Source organism: Kogia breviceps, chromosome 5 (genome assembly GCF_026419965.1).
Source record: "Kogia breviceps isolate mKogBre1 chromosome 5, mKogBre1 haplotype 1, whole genome shotgun sequence".
Lineage (NCBI taxonomy): Eukaryota > Metazoa > Chordata > Mammalia > Artiodactyla > Physeteridae > Kogia > Kogia breviceps.
In genome coordinates, this window is record NC_081314.1 from 80185840 (window position 1) to 80207496 (window position 21657).

General features: G+C 49.5%; 1 protein-coding gene across 1 annotated transcript in view; it reads left to right on the forward strand.

Moving 5' to 3' along the window:
* ITGB5 (integrin subunit beta 5) overlaps positions 1–21657 on the forward strand; it is a 116013-nt gene that overhangs the window by 82377 nt on the left and 11979 nt on the right. The window contains exon 10 of the mRNA XM_059064370.2: positions 1840–2269. Within this exon, the coding sequence (XP_058920353.1) occupies positions 1840–2269 (430 nt within the window). The remainder of the gene's footprint in view (positions 1–1839; positions 2270–21657) is intronic.

A 21657-nucleotide genomic window follows, 5' to 3' on the forward strand; every position in this document is an offset into this window, starting at 1 on the left:
CGTCCCAACTGTCTGCAACTGGCTTGCTTCTCCCGGTGTCCTCTGACCCTGGCTCTGGTCATTGTCCTCAGCGCACCTGTCTGACGGTGTCTGCTGTGATACTGCTTCACTAATGCCGACTCCTGGTGTCTTGTTGCTGGGCAGACTCTCTCCAGGACCTAGGAAGGCGGGGTCTCCTGCTCAGCCTCACGCTCTCCCGCTCCCACCCTGTGGGGTGGCGTCCCTAGATGTCACAGAGGGGAGGCCTTTTAGAATTAGTAAAGATCCCCAAGCGACAGGGATCTGTAGAACGTTTAGAAAAAGATATTTTGAGTGTTCTCCAGAAATACACATTATTACCTAAAGAGTACCCAGTAAAGCAGGTTATTGATGGCTTCTTAAAAACCAGTTCTATTCCAACCCAAATAATAGAGTTAACAATACTAGTAGCTAAAAGTGGTTCCTAACTTGTTCTGAGTTTCAGAATGTTGTGAGGAGCCTTCTGCAAAAGAAAGACGTCTGGGCCAGAGGCAGTGGGTCAGTTTCTGGAGTGAGACCAGGCCTCTGTCGGTTCAGGGGAGAAGGACTTCGGGAAGGTGTTTGCTCAGGGCGTGCCAGCTACCTGTCTGCAGATTTCCACAGCGCCCTGCTTGGAGGGGCCGTGCTGGATGATTCTCACCACATGGTGTGGGGGAGGGAGGTGGAGTCATGCGCTGCTCCTTGGGAGAATCACAGCGAGCAGTGTCCTTGCTTTCCTCACACCCCAGCCATGTTGGGCTGCTAACAGGCATCTTTCCTCCATTGCTGTCTGCCAGCGAGGTCCACCTTGCTGCCTGCTTCCATGGCAACCCATAAGCAGCTCGGGAGTTAGCAATACTCCTGTACACGCTTTGTTTATTTAATAAGAAAAAGTCTGTCCATGTGTGTGGCAATGATGCTTCTTTACAACCTCAGGGCCGCGGATGGACTGTGAAGGATACAGCTGTGAGGGCCACGCAGAGAGAACTTGGAGCGGAGGGAGGCCCAGGTGTGTCTGTGAGGAGATAGGTATGCTGGAAGGGGCCCAAGAGTCATCTCTCCCTTCTCCAGCAGGGGAGGGAGCACCTCTGCAGAAAGGCAGGCAGCTGCCAGGGCCTCTCGACCACTGTGCCTCAGGAGTTCAGGGAGCCATGGCTAACCTGGCATAGAGGAGGTGCCTGGTAAATTGTTGAATATTTTGTTGACTTTCAAAATGGAGATAGGAAGAGGATAGGATAGAAGTGAAAAGGGGAGAAAGAGAACCTTGTAACCTTGAGTGAATCTTTCTACCGTCCTGTGGAAGCCCTTTTCCTCTGGGAGATAAAAGAGATGATGGGGCTTCCGTGGTGGCGCAGTGGTTGGGAGTCCACCTGCCGATGCAGGGGATAAGGGTTCGTGCCCTGGTCCGGGAAGATCCCACATGCCGCGGAGCGGCTGGGCCCGTGAGCCATGGCTGCTGAGCCTGCACGTCTGGAGCTTGTGCTCTGCAATGGGAGAGGCCACAGCAGTGAGAGGCCCGTGTACCACAAAAAAAAGAAAAAAAAAAAAGATGATGAACGTTAAAGAACCAAGCATGATGCCTGTCAAATGTTAGCACGCCTGAATACTCCCCTCCTGGGTAAAGTGAATGGGCTTGCTGTCTCCGGGGCCTCTTCCTCCTCGGGCCGTTGGAGTGGCCCTCCATGAGTGTGGGGAGGGGCTGGATTTGGCCCCAGTTCTTCACTGAGGACCTTGGAGGAACTGTGCTCGGGCCAGGCCCCTGGCTGACCAGGAGGCTGGTGCAGACAGCGGGAGGCCCAGATGCACCATGGCTCCCACGTCCCCTCTCTTTCTCCTGCTCAGGCGTCCTTTGAGGTGTCGGTGGAGGCCCGGAGCTGCCCGGGCAAACACGCGCAGCCCATGTTCACCCTGCGGCCCGTGGGATTCCGGGACAGCCTGGAGGTGGGGGTGACCTACAACTGCAGGTGCAGCTGCAGCACTGGGCTGGAGCCGGACAGCGCCAGGTGCAGCGGCAACGGGACTTACGTCTGCGGCCTGTGCGAGTGCAACCCCAGCTACCTGGGCACCAGGTGCGAGTGCCAGGAAGGGGAGAGCCAGAGCGGGTACCAGAACTTGTGCCGAGAAGCAGAGGGCAAGCCCCTGTGCAGCGGACGCGGGCAGTGCAGCTGCAACCAGTGCTCCTGTTTCGAGAGCGAGTTTGGGAAGATCTACGGGCCCTTCTGCGAGTGTGACAACTTCTCCTGCGCCAGGAACAAAGGAGTCCTCTGCTCAGGTAGGCACCCCCGCAAGCACTTGTGCTCTGAGCCAGGCACAGGCCTGGGTGCCGTTTGGACATCCCCAAAGCATGCCTTTTACTTACTGCCACAGTCCTCCTGGGAAAAGACAAGGGCAAGCCTTGGGGGTGGGACCAGCATGTCGAATACAAAAGCAGGAGATGGCACTGCTACGTGATGTGGACTCTCAGTCGGAGGGTTCGGCCGTGGGTCATCCAGGACTTAACCACACAGCATTCCTGACACACAGGTGATCAGCGTCTTCTTGATTTTGCCCCTGGGGACAAGGAGCTCCCCGGGGCCAGAAGAGGTTATTTCCTTGTTAGACATCCCATTCATCTCCTATGGCTGCTCTAATAAATTACCACAGACTTAGTGGCTTAAAACAACACAAATGTATTCTATTCTATTCTAGTTCTGGATGTCAGAAGTCTGAAATGGATTGGCTAAAATCCAGGTGTTATTTGGCTAAAATCCAGGTGTCAGCAGGGCTACATTCCTTCTAGAAGCTCAAAGGGAGAATCTGTTCCCTGGCCCTTTCCAGCTTCTAGAAGCCATTTGCATCCCTTGGCTTGTAGCACCGTCCTCTGTTTTCAAAGCCAGCAGTGTAGCATCCTCAGATATGTCTCTGATTCTTACCTCTGCTTTGCTCTGATGCTCCTGCCTCTTCCTTATAAGGAGCCCTGCGATTGTGTTGGACCCACGGGATAATCCAACGAGTCTCCCCATCTCAGGATCCTTGACTTGCTCACATCTGCAGGGTCCCTCTTACCATGTAAAGTAACACTGATACAAATTCCAGGTTTTAGGCCGTGCACATCTTTGGGGGCCATCGGTCTGCCTCGCATAGACATGATTTGAAAGTTTCCTTTTACATCGAACAGAAGATTGTTTCTCAGTCACTTCTGCTCGGCGGTTCACATTTTAGGCTCCTTCCGCATGACAAACTGTCAAACGTCTGAGAACTTCTTTATGTTTCTCTGTTCTCTTTTCTTATCCAGGCTAGACACCAGGTCTCTTCCTTCTCTGAGTCTCTATCACTTTGTTAAGTGTGCCTCTCAGAATCAGGTGTGTTATTTGTCGTCTGGGTAACGAGGGCTCAGCCGCCAGTTCAGCGAAACATTTGTTTCCTGTGACCTGAACGTTCCACTTCCATTAACACATCCTAACAGCACTCACTTTTTCTTTTCTGTTAAACAATCACCTTGTGCCATTGAACTTGGTTTTAACTTTACTATCCCAAAAGTTGAAGATTTTTAATATTTTGAATGAACTATAGCCAAGCCAAGTGTCTGTTGTGTCACGTTGGAGCACTTAAGTTTTTGAATCTAAGCATAGGACTTTACATGGATTCCAGTTAAATTACAGTTTGGCAGTTCCCATTCTGGGAGTTGCGCTCTGATGAGGTACTGTAAAATCATGTCTTTAAAGAGTCATGCTGTCCAACACCCTGCCACGTGCAAATCGAGTAAGCAGAACAATTTTAGGCAGGGTTGTAGTTTCTTCTACTGCTGTGTATTCTGTTGTTTCCAGGATTCCTTCTTTGTGAACAGTCTTCCAGTGGTAAAGTGTTGATTTAAAAGGAACTTAGAGGGGCTTCCCTGGTGGCGCAGTGGTTGAGAGTCCGCCTGCCAATGCAGGAGACACGGGTTCGTGCCCCGGTCCGGGAAGATCCCACATGCCACGGAGCGACCAAGCCCGTGAGCCATGGCCGCTGGGCCTGCGCATCCGGAGCCTGTGCTCCGCAACGGGAGAGGCCACAACAGTGAGAGGCCCGCATACTGCAAAGGAAAAAAAAAAAAAAAAGGAACTTAGAATGTGGCAGGGAAGATAAAGCACAAACATGTGAAGCAAGTCAGAACATATAAATGATCTGTCACTGCGGGAGGGGTAACCATCCCTCCATGGGAGAAACAAGTGCAGTGGGTTGCACAGACGAGCGTAAGCCCGTGAGGCCTTCAGGGGCAGAATGCATCATAAGACAAGTATGAGGACACCCATGGGTGCAACGGAACCAGCATGCTCAAAACTGGAATTGCTCCAGAAAATGTAGGACGTATAATGTCATAGCAGAGTCAGCTAGCTGGCAAGAGTCAGGATTTGATGTGCTGATCAGGCCACAGGGATCCACTCCTTCTGATAGATTGGATGGTTCCACGGGATGGTTCTGTCTGGATTAGCAGGAAAAGTGCTTAGGATCAGGCAGGTCCGAGCCTAAATCCACCACTACCACCACCACCACCACGTGCTACTTGTGTCACTTCGGGTACAGAGCTGTTGTGAGCAGTAAGAGAATGTGTGTGTCTAAGGCAACATTGCCTTGCTGACCACTGGCTCCTTTAAGAGTCAGTGCCACACACCCCTGGAAGCCGCAGCTGCTGTCCATTGTGCAGGCGGGGCCGCCTTCCCCGTGAGTCGGGGCTTTGCTGAGGACTTCTGGCACGGTGGGATGGACGGACTGCCCATTCCCTTTAGCAACCACCATAAATGCTCCAAGAAGCCTGGCTGTGTCTGTAATTGGCTTTCAGCCATGAATTTTTTTTAAAAAACATATTAGCAAGTATTATCACAGAGCTCCCTCCTTTCCCTCAGGTACCAGAAGTAATCCTCTGACGTGTCTTCGTCCAGAAGGCTGCTTGTGTCTGTGTTGCCTGGGAGCCAGGGCTGCTGGGTCGGACGATCTGTGCAGATCTCATCCCCATGGTTTATCAAGCTACTGCCTGGGTTGTCTTGGACTTTGGGTTTTCCTGTCTCTAAAAACACCCCAGCACTCCCTTGTTTCTGCATCACTTTGAGAATTGAAAGAGAAGGCATGGATAAAGGACCCAGCACGGCAGTTGGCAGGAAACAGGGCCCAGCACATGGGGGCTGCCTCCCCTCCTCCCCTCAGATGTCATGTGCCTCCGAAAATAATACAGCACAGAGCATGGAGGTGTGGGGCGGGTGGTACATGAGGTGCGAGAGGCCTTAGTAAGGAAAACCGCTCATTTTGGAAACTGGAGTATTCTGGAGCTGAGTGAATACCCACAGAACCCACAGTCCTCCTGAGTTAGTCTTGCATTTCAGGCTCCTGCCAGATGGTGGGTGCTCGCCCCTCCCTCTGCTCCATCCAGCCCTGTGGTGTTGAGAGACTCTCATGTGTCCCCCCCCTCCCAGGTGTGGAAACAGGAGGTTCAAGATGCCCTTGGCAGAAATAGTGACATAGATGTAGAGAACAAACGTATGGACACCAAAGGGGGAAAGCGGCGGGGTGGTGGTGGTGGTGGTGGTGCTGTGATGAATTGGGAGAGTGACATATATACACTAGTGTGTATAAAATAGATAACTAATAAGAACTGCTGTATAAAAAAATAAATTAAATTTTAAAAAGTGCCCTTGGGGCTCCCACATGTGCGGTGCTTTGAGTCACTAACTCCTCGGAATTGCTAAGCTGAGATGTCTTTTGTTCCCCTGAAGTTGGAAAGCTTGAAAAATACAGGGGGAGGTGATGGATGTGTGGTCAGTCTGAGCTGTCTGTCTCCTTCTTGGTGACCAGGATTAATCTGAACCATCTGGTGAACCAGACAAATAACTTCTCTTACCCTCACTGGTTCACATGCATCCCTTCCTAAAGTGTGTTCTCAGTCAAGAGAATAACTCCAACTAGCTGTAGGATTATTCTTAGGTCTAGAATGTTCTCAAAGAAAGAAATTGTTCACCATTCCATCATTCATACTTTAAGAGGTTTTCCTTCTAAGTGTGTATATGTATACAATTTTGTAGCTTGCTTTTTTCATGTAATATTATATCCTAAGAAGCACCTGAAGTTGAATTACGTGAATACATCAATAATTAGAACACTTGACTGTCTTTCCACTGCGTCCCCAGTTAGCCTTCTCCACCCCTTCACTGTGAAAGCAACAACTAGTTGACGCTATCCAAGTCTTCCTGGAGACAGTAGTTTCTGGAATAAGGTCATGGTGGTGTATGATCATCCAGGAAGGACACCCAGCTCCAGGCAGGACCGATCCTCCTGTCCTGTCGATGTAGCGCCCAGCTCCTTGTTCCTTGTCTCACAAACACTCCAGCTTGTTCAGGAGGCAGCAGCGGGTGGGTGAGGGATCCGCCCCCAGTTCCTTGTTCCCGTGGTCAGCTCTGGGCTCCCTCTCCGGAATTTGGCCCACTGGTTTTGAGCTCTTGGATCACTGTTACATTCGGGGTTTTTGTGGGGGAGAAGTCTTATTTCTCAACAACGACTCTGGTCTTGAAGATGCTGACTCAGAGACTCACAAGCAGCTGACTTCAGCGTTCTCTCAGTGTTTCTCAGCCCTTCCCCCTGCAGCTGGCCGACGGGGGCTGCATGGTTCTGGTCCGTCTTCAGACGGGGGCTGAGGCAGAGCCAGGTCAGGACCAGTGGGGACATCCTGGAGAAGCTCCTCCAGTTCTCCCTGGTCTTTCCGTCTGTAAGAGGCTCTGGTCCTTACCTCCAACCAAGAGACAGGACCGAGGGGACGGGCTAGAGATTACAGGTTTGTGATATGTTATACATCATAAAAGTTAGTAGTGAAGCAAATCTGACTAAGGTCCGGAAGCAGTGGAACAACTTGGTTATTACTTTTGTGACACACTGTCATGGGAATGTGTATGCAGCCAGGGCTGCTGTCTCTCCGTCTGGTTTCTAGAGGCAACATAACTTAGAGAGTGGTTCTGTCCATAGACTATTCCTGTGTGTACAAAGGGAGCTTTGGGGCCATTGTGAGGGTTTCTATTCTTTTGAGTCTCATAAAGTGTTGACCCTTCAGAATCCCTCTGCTAATAGAACATGTGAAGAAGGACGTGGTCTGTTTAGTTGTTTTCAATGTAATTAAAGGTTACTGCTCAAACTTTGTTGTTCTTTGTTGGTTTCTGTACCCAAACAGTGCATTTCCTGGGATTTGAGTTACTCCGTTATGGTAAACTGTTGAAATCAGTCGCAACCCTGATGCTTCCAGCGAGATCCCAAAAGTATATCTAAGTAAGGTCTCATAAATTTTACTTCATCTAATAGGTTATTTGGCTAGTTTATCCATATAAATATATATGAATCCTTTAATATGTGGCAGGCAATTAGAGGTCAAGGGGCCACTGCAGTTTTCTCTCAGATGTAAAAAAAAAAAAGAAAAAATGGAGAGTGACCCTAGTGGCATTCCTATAGTGGCCAGAGCCGGCATCCAAACACAGGTTCCTGGTCTGGGCTGATGGTTTCCAGAAAGTTTCACAAGGTTATGTTAAGCCTCTCCTGGTAAAAGCGCCTCTGACATTAAGCCCTAGCTTTGGACTTTCTGATTCTTGCCAGGTGAAACACCTCCATGGCAACAGTTATCCAGATACATTTATAAAAATACCTCTCAGCCTATTCATACCGTTTTCTTCAGAAATGTAATTTTCACACCCACAATAAGTATCCTGGTGGCCATCTCTGGGACTGTGGTCACAGCTCTACCTTGTGTCACTGCATTGCAATTTGCATATTTCATAAATGACTTATAGGACCTTCTGGAATGTGGCTCCATGACAAAGGCCTCAAAAAGTACCTTTTGAATGAACCAAGATTTGACATATTTAATTTCCCAAGAAGAAAGGGGCCTCTTGATGGGATTGCTACCACTGTGTGCCTCAGGTGGGAAAGCCTAGAAAATTCTTCACATCTTTTCATGTATATTAGTCTCTAGTCAGTTTCTTGATGGTTTACCCGGATGCTATTTGCAAATACAAAGATGCATTATAGAGAAAGGTCTCCTCTCCCTCTAAAGAATATCCTCATAGCAGTGTTCTTTATCTGGTGATATATAAATCCTAATTATGCACATGAGAGCAAAGACCAAGAGAGTCATCTTCCATTTTGGAGTACTCAGAATATGGTGGCTATGAGAACAGAATTTGTTACAGTATTCTTCAGTAACTATGATTGTAAGGAATGATACACCCGTAATTAGTAAAGATACTTCCACAAAAGACCATTTACCAGGACCTTCGAGGACCAGTGCGTGTTCAAATCTGGATTCTAAACCTGGCATTCCCCCTTTCCACCTCTGACCTTGGACTCTTACCCTCTCTGACAAATTCTCTTATCTGTCAAATACCCTAGAGGGTTGTTGTAAGCATCAAATAGGACAATAACTGTAAAGCTCCTTGGACTCTGCCTCCCCACTCAGAGTGTTGAGTAAATGTTTTGAGCTGTCCTCCTCCTCCCTCCCTTCCTGGAGGAACATTTTCTTCCACAAAGATAAGCATCAGAGACATTCATGGCATCAAAAGAGGGTGGTTTCAGCAGTTCTCAATAGGCATCTATCTAATGGTCAGGAATTCTCTAAGAATTCCATCTGCATCCAGATATTGCTCAAGTTCATTTGAAAGGCAACGAGGTACCGAAATTTAGGGCTTAGTCACATAACAAAACAATGCACCTTTCAGACTGGCTGCATGAACCAGGTGAGCTGGGCTGCTCCGCTCTGGAGTCATCCAGCCTCTTGCAGCCCGAGGTTGGAGCAAGCTCTTTGGAAAAACTGTAGTGTAATAAGTATCTGACCTTGGTGCAGCTGCAGATACCGAGACAGTGCTCTCTCACTGAGGTCATTTTGTTTTAGGTAGAGTGCTGCCTTCATCTCATTCAAGAGCTCACTGAGCATTCCTCAAGTGCCAGGTTTTGTACTGGGTGCCAGGGGTACAGAGTTGGAGTTGCTCACAGTATTGAATTAATTTCTAAATGTTTGTTGTCCCTAGAATTTTCTGCTCCTCAGAAACTTTCTGGGATTGAGGAATGAGCATATGAACCACTTAAGCTTCTACTTCCACCATCCAGACTTGTGTGAGATCTTGAAAGATAAGAAGCATGTTGGCAAGCCATCTTGAGAACCTGCCTTGTTGCATGCTCTGAGCTCAGCTCTGGGAATGGAGTTTTCTTACTGCCCTTGTTCACTGCTCAGATCCTGATTCCAGAAACATCTTAAGCAACAATTTACCAGTGATTGTGAAAAATGGAGTAATCTGATCATTGGCTTTCACCTCACTGCCCTTCTCTGTCTATTTAGAAAGGGAAAACGTGCAGACAGGGGAGCTTGGGATGAGGACTCTGCTCATGGCTTTGAACTTCAGGCCTGATCCAAGGTCGTGGAGTTCAGCTTGTGAAGGAAATAATGAAACTTTTTTAAAAAAAGGAAAATCCTAGGAAAACCATGAGAAATGTCAAAGATTAGATGTTAGTCATGTATAGAATTGGGTGGCATTAACTTTTTGATACTGTAGAAGAACACATTAGAAGATTTTCCATTCTTAGTTAAATTGAAAATGATGAGAGACCTCTGGTGATTGAAATAGTTATTTGTAAGACTCCTTTGTTTCTGTTTCTTGGGTGTTGAGCTGTCACTTTGAGTTTGGTCTTGATTTTGGAAACTGTGACATAACTGGTTATAGGACTCTGCTGCTCAGTGCTTTGGGAGGGCTGGGGCGGGATTGGATGGAGCCCTGTTTCCCTTTGGGGTAGGTGTTCCTGACTGTCAGAACACTGACCTAAGGACTCCACCCAGATCCAAATGCTCACTGGTGTCTAGAAGTTGCTCTGAGTGAGTTCAGTCTGCCAGAAGTTTTGCATCTTCTTGTTAATGGAAGGAACTGGGGTGACATGCATCACAGCCAATCTACTGACACTGGGTTGTGGTGAAGGAAAGCACAGTGTTTATTGCAGGTGCCGAGCAAGGAGAATGGGCAGCTCATGCTCAAAAGACCCTAACTCCCTAAGGGCTTTCAGGAAAGAGGTGTTTTTTTTTTTTTTTTTTTTTTTTTTTTTTTTTTTGTGGTATGCGGGCCTCTCACTGTTGTGGCCTCTCCGTAGTGGAGCACAGGCTCCGGACGCACAGGCTCAGCAGCCATGGCTCACGGGCCCAGCTGCTCCGTGGCATGTGGGATCTTCCTGGACCGGGGCACGAACCCATGTCCCCTGCATCGGCAGGAGGACTCTCAACCACTGCGCCACCAGGGAAGCCCCAGGGAAGAGTTTTTAAAGGCAATGTTAGGCGTGAGGGTTGCAGAGTGCCTGATCAGCTTATGGGCATTCTTCTGATTGGCTTGCAGTGAGGTAATAGGGTGATATTTTGGGAAATCTCAGTTATCAGTTTTCTGCCTCCAACTGGTCTGGGGTCTATGTGCTGGTGCTCAGCATGCAGTCAACTTCCTCTACCTGGGGAGGGGTTTAGTTTCTGCAAAACAACTCAAGGATATGGCTCAGGATGTCATCTGTAGCCCTTGAGGAGGAGCTAAGGGTCCTTGACTTTGTTTTATGGCTAAATTATTATTTTGTCTTGCTTGACCGCTTTCCTTTGTTCCTGCATTTTTTTTACTTCTCTGATTAAGTTTACTGTTTGGAACTTGGGAATCCTTGGGAGGTTAAAGCTTTGCTACAAACAAGAGTTGGAGGACACAGGGCAGGGGGAAGGTCTGTCCCTGGAAGACCACACAGGGTCCTGCTCAGTTTCACTCTCTCCTGGACACCTTCCTGAGCCCTGCCTGTTGCCCTCTGACCCGGAGGAGGGGAGCTCCTACCACCCCAGCCCACAACCATCACCCCCAAAAGTCTTCATCAGATGACCCACCGTCCTTAAGCTACAGGAATATACTTCCCAGGTTGGTATGTTATTTGACATCACATCATTGGCCTTTAGACAAACATTGCAATAATAATGATAATAATAATAATAAATAGAATCTATTTTAACACACTTTTTAGTATATTGAGATGTTTTTCCTTGGAAACACACTGAGGCTAATTTGTTAGTATTTTGTGCTCTTCATGAGCAAGCACAAAATAGTGGGATTATTTGCATCTTCTGCCTTTTCTACCACCACCAGTCACACACAGTGGGTCAACTGTCTGTTACCTGCATTGACTGTTTACATTGTGGGAAACTGAGGCCCAGAACCTGGGCTAAAGCACCTTGAGATTCTTGATTATAGATTCAGATGAGGAGAACCTTGTAAGTAAATAGTTACCTCATCTCTACCGAATTTTACTCATTTTGATTAGCTTGAGACCCTTCCCAAATCTCTTTAATACCAGCTCAGCCCTTCCTGCCACCACTCAGGCATTTAGCCCACATTTTCCAAGTCTTACCTAATAAGTGCTCTTTTATTCTGGTCAAAAATTTTAGGAAACTTTTAGTCTTTGTTTTGCTAAGTGAGTTTCTCTGGGTTACATAAGGATAGATCAGACATAGCAGACCAGGCCGAAGGACACACGCAGAGCAAGAGACCAGCTGAAGTATCCGTCCCTTCATGACTATTATTTGATGAAAGGCACAGAGTGTTCCCTTTAGTAGTCAGTGGGTGTCTGGCTGTTGCTATTGATTAGACTGGACCCACTTTCCTTAAATGAACCTTTGTTAGCCTCTTCTAATGTATAAAACACTCTTGGCATGCATGATCTCATTTGGTGGTTGTTCCTCTACCAGGAGACCGGGGTGGCTGTTACTGATCAGCCGTGTGGTGGAGGCTGTGGCTGAGAAGATTGGCATGTTGGCCGTGCTCCCCACCGGTGGTTGGCCCAAAGCCTTGGCCTAAGAGAAGCTCACCTACCCTAACCCTCAGGGGATGCTCTTCTCTGGGCCGCTGCTTCCTGCCATCTCCTGGCTTGGCTGGGCTCCTGGCAGCCGAGCTTCAGCGTGGCCCACTCATGTGACATTCCAGACCAGTTGTGTCCGTTGAGGGTGCTGCTCCAGGCTCTGAACAGTGGCCAACTGAGGATGGAATATGGCAACTGTTAACCAACCACAACAACGTGACAGTTTTCCAGGTTGAAAATAGTAACCCTCTCATCCTATTGCAGTGACCAGGGGAAAGGGGAGTGAATTCATGTCTCCCCAGATGCTGTTGACATTTCCCCAGAAGTGCCTGCCAGGCAGATCAGGCAGGTTAAGCCAAACTCAAGAAGTTGATGTGAGGCATCTCTGTTTCTTTTGGCCACAGGCCTTCTGTTTTTCTTTCTGAGTCAGCATTCTTAGGGTCCTATGAGGACTATAGTTCATCACACTCCTTTGAAACTGGAAAGGTGAGCTCATTAAGGAACTCAGGATTGTACATCTTCCCTCCGTTGCCTTAATCTCCCTGTGATTGAATAGAGTTGGGCCAGACACCAAGTCCTTTCCTTGGTGCCCTCGTGTGGAATGCAGTAGTAATTAGAGGGACTTGGCAGCTGGGCATCGGCATTGAGAAACCAGGTGCTAAGACCAGAAAGGCAAAGATATCCTTTGACAGAGCCCTGTTGCCTTTGACAGTGGAGTCTTGGCTTTCTAGCCAGAGCTGTCATCTCAAAGTATTCTTGAGGTTTGGGGAAGCTTAGCTTAAAGCAGCATCACCTCGTTTGCTTTGTAGTGGTCATATTTTGCTGATCAGATACAGAATGCAACATTCAGTTCAGCAGATGAAGGCAAAGGGTAAGGGGCTTGTCAGGGCATCACCTATTGGGAAGCACCTTCAGTTGAGCTTGTCAGTCCTGGTTCATTGACACTAAGCCAAGGACAGAGGAACAGCGAGCCCTGAGACTGAGGATGCATCATTGTTCACATCTCTGAAGAGCGTTTTGCTGGAGAAATCTGAACAATATGCAAGAACAGCGTCGGGTGCAAAGCCTGTGACTTCTGTTCAACCATGACCATGGTTGCCACAGGAAAGAGAATTCCTAGTCTTTATTTCTCGTGTCATCCTCAAGTCTCTGGGTTTCTTGGGCATTTGTTAAGAATTTGAAATATCTCAAGAATCACATTTAAGTTTATAAGCATCAATAATACTTCATTCCTTTTCTAATTTCCAACATCGGGTATCTTCCCCCAGGGCTTCAGGCTTGTCCTGATGTCATTCACAGCCTCCACCAGTGTGCCCGACACCATGCTAGGCATTAGGCAAACAAAAATAAAACACTGTCTTTGATTTTGTAATGGGTTTGCAAGCCAATGAGATGAGGCAAATGCATAAACAAATATATCTGTGTGATAAGTGATTGTATATCTATACTCTCCCTGTAACCAAGTCTTCTGGTCAGGTTTAGAACATGCTCAGGACTGTCCAGTCTTAAAAAAAGAAAAAGAACAGAAAAAGAGAAACCCTTACCCTCCCCACCCCCCTCCCCCCATTGCAAGCTCCTCTTTCCTCCATATTCACAGCTGTATTCCTCAAAACATTTGTCTACACCTGCTGACTTCACATATTACCTCCCAGGCAGCCTTCCTCACAGTCCAGTTTGGATTCAGGCCCATGATTCCACCGAAACAGGTCTTCCAGGTCCTGAATGGCTGTGTTCTGCTGCATCTAAGGCTTGTTCAGCTCTCATCTTACTTGACTGTTGAGTGACAGCTGATGTTGTTGACCGCGCCCACCTTGAAAAGCTCTCTCCCCACCGTCAGTCAAAACTGTAGGCTCTTTTGTGGGATCTTTCTTCTCTGGCAGTCCATTCAGTGCTGAGATTGTCCAAGGCACAGCTTAGACGTCTTCTCCCCCAGAGTCTCTCTCAGGAATCTCATTGTGCCCACACCTTCAGTTACCCTGTGTTGCTCAGACCTGCTCCCAGGCTCCCTTTAGCTCCACTTGGATGTCTTAAATGAACCTCGGTCTCAGGATGTCTCAGACTGATTTCATGATCTTCTTCCCAGCTGTCCTCTCCTGATTTTCCTTGTCTCCACCTTTCATCCAGCTGTACAAGCCAGAAACCCAGGAATTATCCTTTTTCCTACCTTCTCCTCAACTCCTACGTTCCATCTGCCAGCCTTGGGGATGGATCTGTTGCACATTTTTAAACTATAAAACACCCTAGGTCACCTGGAACATTTATCCTATGTGTTGTTTTAATTTTTATCACTTATTCATGCCTGGATTATACTGGAGAGGCAGTACACATAGTGATTAGGAATATGGGCTCCAGAGTCAAACAAATGTGGTTCAAATCCAAGCCCTGACACCTGCCTGCTGTGTGACTTTGGATAAATTACTTGGCTTCTCTGTGCCTTGTTTTCCATATTTTCAAAAATTAGGATAATAATCGTACCACCATGTAGCGTGATTGGGACTACTAATGAGAAAATCCAAGTAAAGCGCTTAGAACAATGCCTGTCCTATTGTAAGTCTTGTCCACTCACCTCATATTTCTTTGAAATTCGTTTTCTCCCATCTGTGCTACCACCATCCAAGTTCATCTGCTCCCCATGCTGCAGCCAAAGTAATTGTTTCAAAACAAAAATATACTAAAGTTCAGCATGTTTGAGAGGCTTGGAGTGGTTTGAAATGACCAGAACCTGGGGTGCCTGGGGGCGCAGGGGCAAGTGAAGAGATGTGAGAGGTAGGCCACGTAAGAGGCTTGTATGTTGGGCACAAAGTTTACATGTGGAAGCTGTGAAGCTGTGCTCTTGGCAGTGAGGAGCCGTTGAAGGATTTTAAGCAAAAGAGTGTCATCACATAGTTTACATTTTAGGAAAATGATGGAGGAGGCCACGTGGACACTAACCTGGGGAAGGGGCAGACCACAGCAGGAGTTCTCAACTGGGAGAACGCTGCAGCGTCCGGCTGAGGCTCTCAGTTTCCCTCTAGTGATGGGAGTTTATTGTCAGGCCGTTTGGGGGCTACAGGATAAATGCAAACTCCTCAATCTAGCCCTCAGGCCTTCCTCCCTCCCTTTTTCCCTTCCTTCCTTCCCTCCCTTCCTTCTGTCTTTTTATATACGTGTACGCTTACAAACACACATGCATACAAACAGGCCCATGTCTACCCCCCGGGTACCCGTTCTCGTCAAACTCTCCTTTTCAAATACTTCCCTTCCAGGCTGCGCACTCTATGTATTCATCCTCACAAGTGAATGCATCCTATTTTTTGCACCCAAAATGCCTTCTCTCCTCTACTATTCCAAAACCTGTAGCTTAAGCCGGAGTCTGTACCAGGCTCTCCAGATTTCTCCTGCTCTGACCGAGAACAGCAAATGTCAGCGGTGGAGGAATGGTAGAGCTCACGTAGTTACCGCCCTTACTTTACAGATAGAAAAACGGAGGCTGAGAGTGATTCAATGATCAGTGATGAAAAGAGCTAGCCTTGGGGATGGATCTGTTGCATATTTTTAAACTATAAAACACCCTGGGTCACCTTGAACATTTATACTATGTGTTGTGTTAATTTTTATCACTTAGTCATGCCTGGATTATACTGGAGAGGCAGTACACATAGTGGTTAGGAATATGGGCTCCAGAGACAAACAAATGTGGTTCAAATCCCAGCCCTGACACCTGCCTGCTGTGTAACTTTGGATAAATTACTTGGCTTCTCTGTGCCTCGTTTTCCATATTTGCAAAAATTAGGGTAATAATCGTACCACCATATAGGGCGATTGGGACTAGTAATGAGAAAATCCAAGTAAAGCGCTTAGAACAATGCCTGTCCTATTGTAAGTGCTCCATCAAGTTTCTCTATTAAGAGATTTTAATGACTTGATTTCTCAGTGAAATTAGAAATTTCTTGAAACCATACATTTCTTCATTGCACATTTACGAAGAATTCTCCCAATCCCATTAGATAGACAAACCACTGTCCCTCTTTTATTGATGAAGAAAGTGGACTGCTGTCCAGAGCCAGCAAGTAGCTAGGTGAGGCTTCACGGTAGCTCCCGTCCAGAAGACGCGTCCCCAGCCAAGGGCTTCCAAGTAGTGACAAGGGTGAGACTGAGTTGGTCTGAGGAGACTCTGTGAGAGCTGGCTTCTGGGGTTGGTGATGAGCGAGGAGAGCTGTGCTGTCTTTGAGAGGAGCAGCCCTTAGTTGGCAAGTTCTCTCATCAGTAACTCTTCCTTGGCAAGAACAGGCTGTGTTTACAGGCTTAGGAAGCCTGTGGTGAGAAGGACACAACCTTTCAAGTGTGACTTCTCTCTTGACCCTGGAGGTTTATTTAGTTTCCGCTGAGGTGTCCAGAGTCAGGCTAAGATCCCTCAGGAGGGAACTGGGTAGAAGTCCTCTGCATTTCCAGAATCCCTGTTCTCTACTTTTTCTGGCACCAAAGCCAGTGCATGGAAGGGAGCACTGAGACAGTGGGAGGGGCGCGTTCCCAAGGGGACCAGACCCGGAGACACTGAGAACACCCGGCCGGTTATGTAACCCTCACGTGCTCGTCAGCCAGGTACTAGGAAGAGCGCCTCTTAGGAGGGATTTCCCCTTCCCAGTCCTACGCCTCGACACAGAGGCCGGGCGCTCTAGAAGCGTTGTGTGTGCGTTCATCCACAGGTCAGCCCGCCCCTGGCTGTGGTTCCCTATGGAGATTGTGTGAGTGCCCAGGACGTCTACGTTCACTACGTTCACAGGCTCTTGGGGAGCAGCTCCCAACCCCAACCTGATGCTAAGGAGGGCGGGGCCGTGTGCCTCCTCTGGCTCAGCAGCGTCTTGGGACCCCCGAGTCACACAGACACCGGTGGCTGGAGGCACAGAAAGCTCTGGTTAGTTTTCCTGCCCTTTTTAAGACGGCTGTTAGAGAGTTCCAGGAGCGGGGCCCGGGGTGTCACTCAGAGGTGTCCACATCGCAGATAAGACTTGACTTCCATGGCAGGGAAATCACCCAAATGAGCAGAGGCTTTCCAGCCCACAGCGATTCCTTTCCTTTTTTCTCTTAACCACTTCCTGTTTACCCGCTGCCTGTCCTGAGAAGAGGGGAGAGAGGAGGGGAAGAAGATGGGCAGACAGAGGGCTGTGGGAGGAGGGATGCTGGGGCTGTGGGAGGAGGGGTGCTGGGGCTGTGGGAGGAGGGTGCTGGGACTGTGGGAGGAGGGGTGCTGGGACTGTGGGAGGATGTGTGGGGCTGTGGGAGGAGGGTGCTGGGGCTGTGGGAGGAGGGGTGCTGGGGCTGTGGGAGGAGGGTGCTGGGGCTGTGGGAGGAGGGGTGCTGGGGCTGTGGGAGGATGTGCTAGGGCTGTGGGAGGAGGGGTGCTGGGACTGTGGGAGGAGGGGTGCTGGGGCTGTGGGAGGAGGGTGCTGGGGCTGTGGGAGGAGGGATGCTTGGGCTATGGGAAGAGGGATGCTGGGGCTGTGGGAGGAGGGATGCTGGGGCTGTGAGAGGAGGGTGCTGGGGCTGTGAGAGGAGGGATGCTGGGGCTGTGGGAGGAGGGTGCTGGGGCTGTGGGAGGAGGGATGCTGGGGCTGTGGGAAGAGGGGTGCCCATGGGGGAGCTTGGGGGAGGCAGAAACTGAGAATACATACTTGTGTGAGAGAGGGATGCAAACAGTGGGATAGGGAGAGGGAGAGACAGGAACAAGGGAAGTGCCATTCCTGTCTGGGGGGCTGGGAAGCTGAGCACAGCCCTCCCCTCCTCAGCCATCTGCCAGCCTGAAAGGCCTCCTGGAGGCCGAGGGGAGGAGTCGGAAGCTGATCAGCGAGGGAAGTGCAGTGCATTCCTGAGCTGGATGGAAACTATTTTTGGAACAGCTGTGGAGAGACAATTTGTACCCTGAGGGTCTGACGTCTGTGTGGTCGTTACCCTTGCTCCTGCCGGGGCCAGGATGGGGAGAAGACACCCACTTCTTGTTTCTGCCCCATCCCAGGCCGGCTCCTTCCTTCTTCCAGCCCCAGGGCCCTCACGCAGGTCCTCTGAGGTCACCCTAGGGCAGCCTTGGGCCGTTGCAGACTGGGGTCCAGCTTGGGGCCGAGGGCCACATATGCCGTGCCTCAGACATCCAGCTGTCCCCTTCCTGCTGAGGGCTGGAGTGCCCCCCAAGCAGGGCCTCCAGTGCTGTTGGGTGTCAGCCTCCGTGCCAAGGCTCTGCGGTTGAGGGAGCAGCTTCACCAGGCCCTGAGTGTTCTCGCTTTGGGCTGGTTGTGGATTAGATAACCTTATGGGAGCTTTTAACCCTGGAAGGCTTGTTTTTTTGTTTTTTTAATTTGGCTGAGCTGCGCAGTTTGCAGGATCTTAGTTCCCTGACCAGGGACTGAACCCAGGCCCCGCAGTGAAAATGCTGAGACCTAACACCTGGACTGCCAGGGAACTCCCTAACCCTGGAAGTCTTTGATCCAAGTTCTCATAAAGTATTCCCTCTCCCATCCTCTGAGATTATCTACTCCAAGCTTCCCCTCCCCACACACTCCCATTATAACAGTGACAACAATGATGAAGCTAGCTAACGTTAATTGAGCACTTATTATATGCCAAACACTAAGTGCTTTATACAGGTTATGTGATTGAACTCATACAGCAACTCTGTGAGTGGGGACGTCTTTATTGGCCCCATTTTAAAGTGAAGGAGCCAAGATGCAGTGGGGTTAAACATCAGTTACTGCTGGTAAATAGCAGATTCAGGAGGCCAACCCCGGGCTCTCTGATTTCAGAAGCCACATGTTAACCACCACACCTACTGCCTCATTTTCCAAATGTTTCCTTGTATCCTTGCTCTGTTATCCATCACCCATGTTCCATGGTAAACAGGATCCCCTTCATCCTCCACCTCATAAAAGAATGCCCACGCCTCCTTTTCCTGAGGACGAGGGGCGCTGGCTGCCTCCCACCCCTGTCAGCCCTCCCCTCACTCCTGCGGATCCTTGCTTTCTACCGCCTTGATCTTCCCCCTCGATCTTACCCCCCTTTGAGGTTGTGCCCTCCCACTGCGCGATCCCTGACTTCTCAGCCCTCTCTCCACGTCACGCCTGCACGGCCCTGTGACCGCTGTCCAGTGCAACGGCCTCCGAGCTCCTAGCTTGCTTAGCTTCAGGGGCGGTCCGGTCGTGTGCTGGCTGCTGTGGGTAGGGGCTTGATTTGCATTAACACCAGTATTTCTGATGACACTCCCAGGAGGAAGGCATTGTCCTCACTGACGGCTGAGAAAATGACCATCAGTCAGGTTTAGGGACTTGCCCAAGGTGACACTTGAATGTGGTTCCAGCACAGCCGCCAGCCTTTCACGCAGCTGACTGGGGTTAGCCTGAGCTCCTGTGGCCACAGTCCTCACCCCCCAGCTACTCGCTCGCTCTCTCTCTCTCTCTCTCTCTCTCTCTCTCTCTCTCTCTCTCTCTCTCTCTCTCGCCCCCCTGCCCCACTAACCTCTCTCTGCTATGATCTCTTTGGGATTTGTTCTTCCCTCGATCCCTCCACTTCCACCAAAATGTTCTCTCTTCTGTGTCTTTCTCTTTAATCAGAGGGATGCTCGAATATCCCCTCTTCAAAATCCCCGGCCTCTTTTCCCGCCGTCTCTTCCTCTCCCTGCACAACCAGATTCCTTGTGGGAGCTGCCGCGCTCGCTGTGGCCACTTCCTCACCTCTCTACCACTGGATTCTGCCCTCACCGCCCCACCGCACTGTAGGATTTGCCCTTCTTGACCTCTACAGAGCACTGGTGCTGGGGCTTCCTCACGGGCCCCCTCCCTCTCTCTGGCAGCTCCTTCCCCGCCTGCTTCAGGGGCGTCCCTGCCTCTGAATAGCCAGTATTCTACTTGATTGGGGGGTGGGGGTGGGGGCTGCGTCTTGGCCCATGGCCCACACAAGCACCGTTTTGCTGATGGAAAGCTGCTGAATTCTGTAGAGCTGAAATTCTGTATAAATAGACACATTTACAACTTCCTGTCCATTTAGCGATCAGTCATTCTAACAAAGGTACTAATAATAGCTTGCACATGTAGCAATTCACAGCTTACAAAGTGCTTTCACATGCCCTTCAGTATTCCTGTCTATGTGTAATGAAAATATTTTTATGTCTGCACAGTATTAAACAGGCATCATGAAATTCAGCGCACTTTGCCAGGGTGCTGGGGAAGCATTATAAACGAGCTCTGTTTTGATGCAGAGTCCTTGCTTTGGCCCTCTAGGTGTTGTTAGCCAGGATCCTGTTCCCATTCCCCATGCAATTCTCCTGCTGATTGATGGCTTATTGAGCCTGGGGAGGGGAGCGAATGACCCTTGTCATTTTAATAACATGCTCCTACTAGGGCATTAGGAGAGGCCAAGGGCTGACCGGGGGATGTGGAAATCTGTACGTGCAGGTTGAGGGAAAGGCAGGTTGAGGCCCGCGTGCAGGGTCCAAGACCTTTGGATTAGGATAAATTGTGACCAGATTTATGAAGTTCATGACACTCTGTATGGGTCACGCTTTCTCAGGGAGACTTGGAAACTTTAAACCGAAATGGCAAGTGGCTGTACCTTGAGTGCCGGCTCCCACAAGTTGGTAGAACCTCCTTGGAGGACAGTGTTGAGGAGGATTCTGAGGCCAAGCCTGGGCTCCCTGGCAGAGAATCCCCTGATTAGACGGCGCGGTCTGCGTGGGAGTGAAGGAGGACGAGGAGGCATGCGTCACCTCTCTGCCGTAGCTGCTTTCCATTGTCGTTGAGAGGCGATGAACCACCTGACAGACAAACTGGGGCCATCCCGGGAGTCCCCGAGGACGGCACTCCAGTGGCTTCAGCCATTTCACCGAGCGTGGCTTCTCTCCTAGTTGGACTTGCTGGGACCTTGCGTTGGGGTTGGCAAATGTTTGAGGCCAAAACGGCACGTGGATAAGGACTTCCCAAGGTCCCCCGGCCCTCAGCGGCTCCCATCTGCTGGTCCACCCTCCTGTGGGCTGGGGCGCTTTGTGCAGGCTCTTTGCACAGCATTTCTTTCTTGCCACGTCCATGCCTCTCAGGTGCTGTAGGAGGCTTTCAGGAACGGCTTAGGTCTCTGGCAGTGAGTCCCGTCCCTCTCCGTGGAGCCGTGGTGACCTCGGGTGAGTTACCAGCTCCCACTCTCTCCTGCCCTTGACTCCTAACTCTGTAATTGCACCCCCAGGTCTAGGGGCACCCTCAATTGCTTTGACTGTGGGCTGGGTTTTGGAGCTCTCAGGTCTTCATGATGTCAGATGTACCCAAGGCAGCTAGCTGGGTTTACTTGCCAGTTAACCGTCATGGTGGGAAGTACAGAGCAGCTGGCACCTTTGCCATCTTCTCAGTGAGCAGCAGATCTTTTCACATTAGATGCCCAGTCACCATGGGGAGCAGGTTCTCCCTTCAACACATACACACACCCATACTTCACCCCAAACAAAATAATATACTACCTCCTCACCAGACCTTTGACACTTTGGAATGTTGTGCTAGGTTTTTATTTGGTTCATTTTATATTGCTGCCAAAAACAGAGAAGGAAGGGAAACGATACTCACCGTGTCAAATAGAGCAGTCTCTCTGGCCTGAGTAGTGTCTTTGCTGCTTGTAAATATGGCACCAACCATGCCTCTTACTTCCTCTATTTTTGCTTGATGGGATGGCATGATATACAAGCCACTGGAGAGACCAGAGCTGTATTAAAAACCACACCTCAAGTGCACTGATAACTGCAACTCACTTTGAAATGCATTAAAAAATATGGATTGATGGATGGATAGAGGGCTGGAAAGATGTGTGATAAAG